At 44.1% G+C, this 9738-nt stretch overlaps 1 protein-coding gene across 1 annotated transcript; it reads right to left on the reverse strand.

The window, feature by feature from the left end:
* Positions 1 to 119: 119 nt before the first annotated feature.
* On the reverse strand, positions 120 to 9479 carry LOC142582734 (mite group 2 allergen Tyr p 2-like). The gene is made up of 4 exons (XM_075692733.1): positions 9284 to 9479; positions 7785 to 7883; positions 1233 to 1411; positions 120 to 270 (listed from the first exon to the last, which is right to left on the reverse strand). Exons 1-4 carry the CDS (start codon positions 9372 to 9374, stop codon positions 187 to 189), a joined length of 453 nt encoding a protein of 150 aa, XP_075548848.1. The 5' UTR covers positions 9375 to 9479; the 3' UTR covers positions 120 to 186.
* Positions 9480 to 9738: the final 259 nt, after the last annotated feature.

A 9738-nucleotide genomic window follows, 5' to 3' on the forward strand; every position in this document is an offset into this window, starting at 1 on the left:
AGTTGCTCATTGCTGCAGTCTCCAACCTTTCAAATGGCACGTTTTGTCCCTATGGCTAGTAGTGGCACGGTGGGAACTGCAACAAACATTTTTGCTCAAGTATGACTGATGGCTTTGACTTCTTGCCAGAGGTTTATTCAGAAACGTTATGTAGATGCTATTCTAAAGGAGTTCCTTTGGAGCCGTTCAATCAACCAGTCGAATGGGAAACAGGACGCATGCAACAGTCCCTCTTGCTCCAGTAAGCTTGAGCTTGGCTGTTGTGTTCAACTGAAACAAAGTGAAAGGATTAGCATTTCTTGATAAGTTTGTTTATGATTTAAAAATGAACCTCTGAATAAAATACATGTGCATTCAGCCTTGTGTCTAGAGGTGTTAGGAGGACTTGGCAAGCGTAAGAGCAAACAACAGTTGCTTCTCTGTCAATGTGTTGTTTGGCCATTACGCTTGCAGATTAAATAACCATAGATGATGGCTGGTGACTGTATTATTGCTCTTCTGACCTGATGCTACTAGGTAAGAGCCACGCCTCTTCTACATGAGAATGAGCAGAGCTTTACATTCAAAAGGTTAATTGCCAACTTCTCAATTATAAGCTTATGGATTTCAAGTTTTCAATCACTACCCTGCCTTGAACGAAAGCATTGGCACACAAGTGTGACCTAGTGATCACCATGCTATACTTCCAGATATTAGTTGAACCTATAGCTGGAGAATTGCAAATGAAATAAATATATGTATAGTTGGAGTGGAGCAGCGCAATTAATTTTTAGAGCGCAGCACGTCAGCGTTGTCACACAGCTGCTGGATAAAAAAAGAAAAGGTGCAGCTTGCCGCATCGGGCACGCTGCTATGGGAGCGAATAGGACAGCTGTTGTAGCATTGTTGGCTGCTTGGTTGGGGCAAATGACGCAACTGACGGGGATGGAACGCATTGGCTTTTACAGGCAACGGCATTCCAAGTGCGTTCCTGATGTATTTTCTATGCCAATCCCAGACAACAGTCCCCTAGCTACTGGTGGCACCGTGGTAATTGACACCGTTTTCGATGCACGCGGCAGGCTGCACCTTTAGCCATGGTTGTTATTGATTGTAAAACACCAAAGAGCATTATTGTATTGAAAATTGAGGCAGAACCTCACACCTGCACTTTAGCCCAATGTGGCCTATGATTTCAAGCAATAAAATTATAAAAATACTATTACAGACAACAGCAATGTAAGTGTGCTCACCTTTGGGTAAAAAGGCTTCACTTCCAGACCATATTTGAATGTGTATTCGGAACCCTGCTGTAGGGGGCACCGAATGCCTCTTCCCCGGCAGCCATCTCTATCTGAAGTGGGCAGAGGAAGCTCAAGATCGTCTTCAAGAACAGCACTGATACCCATCAACAAGGTTGGAGAATTCTGATCTGCAATGAAAAGCATTTATTTTGGCATCGAACTGAAGCATATTATATTATGTTAAAAACCAATAATAGTGCATTAAGTAGTACTTCTTTCAAAAGTAAATGATTTATATTTGCTACAAGAAGCTCAAAGACCTTACGATTACCCACATTTAATGCAGAAACTACCTCGTGTGCAGCTCTGGCTTCTAAATTTGCAGCTAGTTGTGCAGAAACAGGTAGTGTTGGTACGGTAAAGCCTTAATTTAATGGAAACCTGATATTATGAAATCCTCGATTTAACGAAGCCGCTTTGATTCCCGGACACACATACACAGAGCTCATTGTGTTGAAAACCTTGAAGCAAAGATGTGAACTCAATGTCTCAACCAATTCAAGTTTTTTTTTGAAGTATGGGTAACAAAATGGGCCACAGGAAACCTGGTACATTGAAATGCCTCAAAATATATTCAAGTTTTAAATGAATTACCAGGCCAGTTTGAGGTGACCCATCTTACTCTTGTGAACATACCTATTGCTGGGTCTCGGCTTTACCAGCTCAGCATTGGTTGCACCGGAACATGTTGAACGGTTCACTGTCTACGATAGATGCGTGGCCGCTGATGGCCAACAAACGGGTAACAACCACAGTTGTTTTTTTTTTTTTGCACTCTTGAATATATTTTACTAACATGAGTGTTTCATTTGTTTTCGATTTAACAAATTTCTTGATTTAAGAATTACCAATTCCCATCGACTTCGTTAAGTTGAGGTTAGCTACATTTAATTGTATTGTATAGAAGAGCTGCTCACACTATGTCATATTGAAGAAAACACACCATGTGCAATTTCCATACATCCTTCAGGATGCTCCACTGCCCAGGGTCGATGAAATGAAATATCTTGGTGTGTATTTCGACAAAATGCTAAGCTTCTCTTCACACACTAAATATGCAAGACAACAAGCCATTCGAATTTGTTTGTCATATATATCGCATGACTTCCACTCCCCTCTTGTCTTTTGAAGTTGTATTATACTATGTGCAGGCATGTACCCAGGATTTTTCTTGCGAGGGGGGGGGGTGCAACCCAACCCAAGCCTAAGGTTACATTTCTATGCAAGTGAGGGGAGGGGGCTACCTCTACTAGTACAATTGTGATTAACGACCACCATTCGCCATAAAGATGCGTAAACACACAAAAGAGAAATGAAATAAGGTGTATGTCACAGGTATGCCTGGGAGATACCTCTCCTTTACTTGGCAAACAAGGAGCCACATCAAATGGACTCGTGCGTGAAAGAAGTGCAGGAAGAACACTGCCAAGAACAAGTAAACAAGCGAAAGTGTAAAATAAAGATTTCTAGTAGCGTTTTTTGAATTAGGTCTGGAAGAAATATAGAGAAATATACATTTGCGGAACAATCACAGTTATTTTGGATCCCTCGTTGACTGCTCTACCAAGTACCAAAACCGACTAGTGCTGTTGTTTGGGAAGTTGTGTAACGATGCGTGGTCCCCAGTCATCATCATCATCATCATCATCAGCCTGGTTACGCCCACTGCAGGGCAAAGGCCTCTCCCATACGTCTCCAACAACCCCGGTCATGTACTAATTGTGGCCATGCCGTCCCTGCAAACTTCTTAATCTCATCCGCCCACCTAACTTTCTGCCGCCCCCTGCTACGCTTCCCTTCCCTTGGGATCCAGTCCGTAACCCTTAATGACCATCGGTTATCTTCCCTCCTCATTACATGTCCTGCCCATGCCCATTTCTTTTTCTTGATTTCAACTAAGATGTCATTAACTCGCGTTTGTTCCCTCACCCAATCTGCTCTTTTCTTATCCCTTAACGTTACACCTATCATTCTTCTTTCCATAGCTCGTTGTGTCGTCCTCAATTTGAGTAGAACCCTTTTAGTAAGCCTCCAGGTTTCTGCCCCGTAGGTGAGTACTGGTAAGACACAGCTATTATATACTTTTCTCTTGAGGGATAATGGCAACCTCCTGTTCATGATTTGGGAATGCCTGCCAAACGCACCCCAGCCCATTCTTATTCTTCTGATTATTTCCGTCTCATGATCCGGATCCGCCGTCACTACCTGCCCTAAGTAGATGTATTCCCTTACGACTTCCAGTGCCTCGCTGCCTATTGTAAATTGCTGTTCTCTGCCGAGACTGTTAAGCATTACTTTAGTTTTCTGCAGATTAATTTTTAGACCCACTCTTCTGCTTTGCCTCTCCAGGTCAGTGAGCATGCATTGCAATTGGTCCCCTGAGTTACTAAGCAAGGCAATATCATCAGCGAATCGCAAGTTACTAAGGTATTCTCCATTAACTTTTATCCCCAATTCTTCCCAATCCAGGTCTCTGAATACCTCCTGTAAACACGCTGTGAATAGCATTGGAGATATCGTATCTCCCTGCCTGACGCCTTTCTTTATTGGGATTTTGTTGCTTGCTTTATGGAGGACTACGGTGGCTGTGGAGCCGCTATAGATATCTTCCAGTATTTTTACATATGGCTCATCTACACCCTGATTCCGTAATGCCTCCATGACTGCTGAGGTTTCGACTGAATCAAACGCTTTCTCGTAATCAATGAAAGCTATATATAAGGGTTGGTTATATTCTGCACATTTCTCTATCACTTGATTGATAGTGTGAATATGGTCTATTGTTGAGTAGCCTTTACGGAATCCTGCCTGGTCCTTTGGTTGACAGAAGTCTAAGGTGTTCCTGATTCTATTTGCAATTACCTTAGTAAATACTTTGTATTTACTTTGTATTTGGTTGTATGGTCCCCAGTACCATACAACCATAGTGGTACAATCGTCTAGAGCGCAGGACGCTGCGGTTCTAGACGTACTGCGGTATTGCGCCGACCGCGGAAGGTTAGAAAAACAACCACATTAGCAGTTCAAAAAGTGGCTACGTCAGGCGGCTCGCCTAATAACTGTAGAAGCGTCATTCACAACACACGGAATCATTCTCCCCTTCCGGCGGCGTTTCTTGTACTTCCATTTTTAATAGAAAGATGTTGATCCATAAATATTTTCAACAATGGCTAAATTGGTAATTTTCGTTTTTCCTTCCTGTTTGGCTGTTGCCATGGCTCTCTCCCTTAGTAGATCGCTTAATTTCTCAACCTGCTTGCGACTCTTGTTCCCAGTTGCCAATTTCGCACGAAAAGTGCTGTGCAATTAGAGAAAAGCCAGATGTAGTAATGGGGGGTGATAGTCATATTGCTTATGGGTTTAACGGTTATTACAGGGTCTGATGACGGATGCTGTTTCATGTTATTTTATTTTCCACGTTATCTAGCCCACACTATACACTAAAAAAACAAGTACACCCTTTGAGTCGTATCTTGCCACACAGCGATAAACGTCATCTGTCTTTTCCGCATTTCCTTTCTTTAACGCTGCAAGCCCGGTACTTCCCAGTAACGAACGGCATGCGGGTTATCAGCATGACATAGCATTCCCGACAGGAAAGTAGCGGGCGTGGCGTTTTCGAGGAAGGAAACGCAAGCAAGGCAGATGACGACTACCGTTGTGGCAGATATACACCCCAAAGGGTGTAAATTTTTTACACTCTTAGAAAAATGTACACCCTTTGGGGCTTATCTTGTTCCACTACAATAATCGTCATTTTTCTTGCCCGCGATTCCTTTCTTTAACGCTACGAGCCCTGTACTTCCCAGTCAGGAACGGCATGCGCGTTATCAGTGTGACGCAGCATTCTCGACAGGAAAGTAGCGTGCGCCGAGTTTTCAGGAAAGGAAACGCAAGCAAGGCAGATGACGATTATCGCACTCTAAAAAAAGTTTGCACCCTTTGGAGTGTATCTCTGCCACACAACAATAATTGTCCTCTGCCTTGATGCGTTTCCTTAAATTTCTTGAAAACGCCGCGCCCGCTACTTTCCTGTCGGGAATACTATGTCATGCTGATAATTAACGCGCATGCCGTTCGTCACTGGGAAGTACCGGGCTCGCAGCGGTAAAGAAAGGAAATGCGGTCAAGACAGATGACGTTTGTTGTTGTGTGGTAAGATACAACCCAAAGGGTGTAATTTTGTTGGCCCACCAGCGGCGGAGGTGAAGCAGGCATTGAGCACTCCCAATACGTGGGTCGACCCGAAGATAGTCCAATACCGGGCCGACCCGCGGCGGAGTAAGCGTTCCCTATACATTGGTCCATCCCGAACATCCCGAAGGGCGCGTTACAGGTTCCCGGGCCCACAGGCCCGGGTATGTGCCATTGAGCTTGGACCCTTTCTGCACTAACACCAGGACCGGCCCATATGATGATTTTTTTTCTGTTGACGAACGCCGAAAAAACTACGGAAGGTTTACAGCTTTCGCTGTAAAAGGCAGCAAAATGTTGACCACGGAATAGATTGAGTTGTCGGCGGTTTAGGAGTGTGTGTGAGGAGTGGTGGCGTGGAGGGGCGGGTGTATGCCGCTTAATTTCCGGGGCGGGGGCTTGCCACTACACCTCCCCCCCCCCCCCCCCCCCTGTGGCTACGTGCTTGACTGTGTGCCTTCCACTACTAGAGTACGCCTCTGTAGTTTGGGGTGAAACGTGCAAATCTCATTCTGACCTCATTGAATGAGTCTAAAATAAACTGATATCTATTTTCAAGCACCACTTTTACCATTCTGGAGACCATCACCCAGCCCTCTCAAATATACCTCTACTCACACCTCTAATATTAAGACGTATTAAGTCAGACCTTTCCTTTCTCTATAAGGTGGCCCATGGCATTATGCACTGCCCAAAGCTTAATCATGTGCGATTTTCTGTACCGCAAAAGTTTACCAGGCAACATTCCACATTTTCTGCTCGGTCTTGTTACATTAAGGAGTGTCGTATGGTTCGACTCCAAACATGTAATAAGTATTCTACCTGTATTGGCATATTTCGGAGTTAATTTGCTTTGTTTAAGGTGAAAGCCTTATACACTCTAAGAACAGTTTACACCCTTTGGCTTGCCCCTTCTGCCACACAAAAATAATCGTCATCTGCCTTGATGCGTTTCCTTTCTTTATCGCTGCGAGCCCGGAGCTTTCCAGTAACGAATGGCATGCGCGTTATCAGCATACACTCTAAGAACAGTTTACACCCTTTGGCTTGCCCCTTCTGCCACACAAAAATAATCGTCATCTGCCTTGATGCGTTTCCTTTCTTTATCGCTGCGAGCCCGGAACTTTCCAGTAACGAATGGCACGCGCGTTATCTGCATAGAACAGTTTACACCCTTTGGAGTGCCCCTTCTGATAACGCGCGTGCCGTTCGTCACTGGAAAGTTCCGGGCTTGCAGCGATAAAGAAAGGAAACGCATCAAGGCAGATGACGATTATTTTTGTGTGGCAGAAGGGGCAAGCCAAAGGGTGTAAACTGTTCTTAGAGTGTATGCCCCATGAAGCGAAAAATCCGGCGTTTGTTACCATCCGATGGTCCCAAAACACACGTGACCAAGTGATGACATCACGTTCCCGGCGCTGGACCTACTGCGACTTACACTGCGAAGTTCTACAGTGAACAGCCACGTCGTCCGACGGACAGCGTGGCCCACACGAAAAAAAAAAAAAAAAGAACACTGACCTAGCCCACTCCCAAAATTGGGTTAAGGGTGATTAAGGTGGATTAAAGTAGACTAAGGTGGATTAAAGTAGATATAGGTGGATTGAAGTGGGTTAAAGTGGATTGCGGTGGATTAAGGTTGGTACAAATTAGGTCAAGGTGGATTAAGGTAGAGGTTTAATGTAAGGTGATAACTTAGAGAGGTCATTATGCTTGTGCATTCAAATCACGTAATGAAGGCTTAAGTGGCTGTCAACCTTTTTTCTATAAATGTAGATAACCATGTTTTATGATTAGTTCCCTTTTACGTCCACCTCATCGTTTTCTCTTTCGCTATTTGTTTCTCCGTCTCGCATTTTTTTGTCTGCCACATATGTCTTCTTTGTATATTTTGTCTTGCGTATTACTTTTTAAGTGCACCAGTACGAAGGCTCTATAGCTGCTCCTGGGCACTAATAAACATTTCATTTATTATTATTATTATTATTATTATTATTATTATTATTATTGTTGTTGTTGTTGTTGTTGTTGTTGTTGTTGTTGTTGTTGTCGTTGTTGATGTTGTTGTTATTGTTGTCCAGATCCTAGGCATGGGAACAGCCAATTGAAAGAGCGAGTTCAGTTGTGCTTTATCTTGAACCGGTGGTATTTAGAATGTGCGTGATGTCTCGTTTAAAATGTGGTCACAAACGAACGTGGCTACTTTGATCACGAAGAAAGGGAGAATAGTTGAGGGGGGGGGGGAAACGAAGGCTCAAAGATTCGTGGCTATGCGGGAATCTTCGGGGCTGCAGTTGTGTGCCTTACTTGAAGTGAAGGCCATGCTGATCCTCGCTGTGTCGCCCCTCTTTATCGCGCACGGTTCCGACGAGCAGGGCTGTATCAGGACCGACTTCACGGTTCCACCTTAAATTGAGAAAAGAAAGAAGCAACTTCGAAAATGTTTTATGAAAATTGGTCAACGCGCCGTCGGTAGTGATGCCCCACACTAGCAATACATGCTTAAGGACCGAGACACTTGTAATGTAAGGAAGGCTTCAGTGACTTCTTGAAGCGCGCTGGCTGCCGAGTAGTGCCACAGAGCTCCGAACGCAACAATTAGGAGCTCTATTCTCGAGTCTCGTACAATTGCACAATTTTTCTTAAGCGGCTTCAGACCATATATACCATAATGGGACTTGTAGCATTATTGCTACATATTTGAATGATTGAACATTAAATGGCATGCCAAATTGATTTACTCAGCCACGTATGGATTTACTGTTGAAGCGAGGTATCTGTACGAACTTTTGCCAAGAGTTTGACATTACACAGTCATTCACCTCATTCCTCGAGCACCCGTATATTATTATCTCTGCTGTTCCTTTATTTTCTTTAGCTCGGGAGCATTTTATGGCCATATAAGCCGCCTACCAACTTTACATCCTTGAATGCGATATAACTTTCCGCACTTGATATTTCTGTTATTGCTTAGCACAGTGCTGTCGAATTACGTCGAAGTTTCGTGAGAATTGTAATTACAATCGTAACTTGTTCACTTAAGTTTCGCAGAGAGGAGGAAGGTTTTTCATGCATGGTATAACACTGCCATCTGCCTAGCTTTGTAGCAGAAGGCATGCTGTACAGATGCGCCCATTTCGGTGTCCTTCAAAACGCCAGATAAGTGTGGTTTAAAAAAAATATGCTTCCTTTTCCATGGATCGCGCCAGCTATAGTATACATATACATGTACCACTGCCATTCGGGAAAGGTTGCTTTACAATCTCGTTGAGCCAACGAGCTAACAGATATATAACGACACGAGGCAGATCAAATCAGCTGGAAACTTGAAGCGCTTCTTCCAGCTTGTGGGTTTCGAGATGTTTTAATTGATAAAGTTATTTCAAGTTTGCAGCGATTCGAGTTGTCGGATAATTCAATGTCGTGCCAATGTCATCTGCAAGCCTCCTAATTATAGCTACGTGGTAGGACCAATTTCTGCAACATGAAACCTTTCTTTCCGAGATTCTGAAAATGGTCTCTCTGTGTAACATTCAATTCAATTTATTCTTTCTTTTTTCATTACAGAAAAAATACACAAATGCTATACAGAAAACTATACATTAAGCTGAATGACCATATTCTTTCCTTATGTGAGAGCAACAGCTGCGTTCACATGCTTAGTTTCTGAAAACCTATATGTAGCCTTGGTTACACTTTTGGTTTAGCCCTTTTATCTTATACGAGAATGAATATCCCCGGTGTGTATAGGCATCTTCTATAGGTTGAACAGACTATCCCACACTTGCTACGTCGCAGACACTCACCGCAACTCTTGAACGATACGTTTCGGACCTGTGCTGTCGCCGCGCACAGAGTGGCGACGAAGACGAAGACACCGGTAGCGACGCCGTCCATCGTTCCAGCAGCGGGGGCGCAGTGCGAGCCGACGACTAGACGCGAGACGAAGATTCGCGCAATCTCGAATAAGCAGCGCGTCAGCGCCCACGCTTAAATAAGGTTGCGACCACAGCTCCAAGGCGAATGCCGATGAGATGTTATTCCTGCCGTAGCGTTCTTTTCTCACGGTTGAGTGATCTCAACGTGAGAGGATGTACCCTTCTGCGCCGCAGCTGTGGCTACCTTGCCACTGAGACAGCAGGGAGAGCCCAGCTCTTGTGATGTTGGCAGGCTTGAGTTTGAGTTGCCTCGCATTTCATCTCTTCCGGTAGTTCATTTGCGAGGTGTAACAAATGGAGTAGTTTGCGGGAGACAAAAAAAA

Source organism: Dermacentor variabilis, chromosome 5, assembly GCF_050947875.1.
Source record: "Dermacentor variabilis isolate Ectoservices chromosome 5, ASM5094787v1, whole genome shotgun sequence".
In the NCBI taxonomy this organism is placed as follows: Eukaryota; Metazoa; Arthropoda; class Arachnida; order Ixodida; family Ixodidae; genus Dermacentor; species Dermacentor variabilis.

Excerpts from the sequence above, each read along its gene's own strand:
- LOC142582734 (XM_075692733.1), bottom strand. The coding sequence starts at position 9,374 with ATGGACGGCGTCGCTACCGGTGTCTTCGTCTTCGTCGCCACTCTGTGC. Across the intron at positions 7,884-9,283 it reads CGTATCGTTCAAGAGTTGCG|GTGGAACCGTGAAGTCGGTC; the intron begins GTGAGTGTCTGC and ends TCTCAATTTAAG. Across the intron at positions 271-1,232 it reads TGAAGCCTTTTTACCCAAAG|TTGAACACAACAGCCAAGCT; the intron begins GTGAGCACACTT and ends ACTTTGTTTCAG.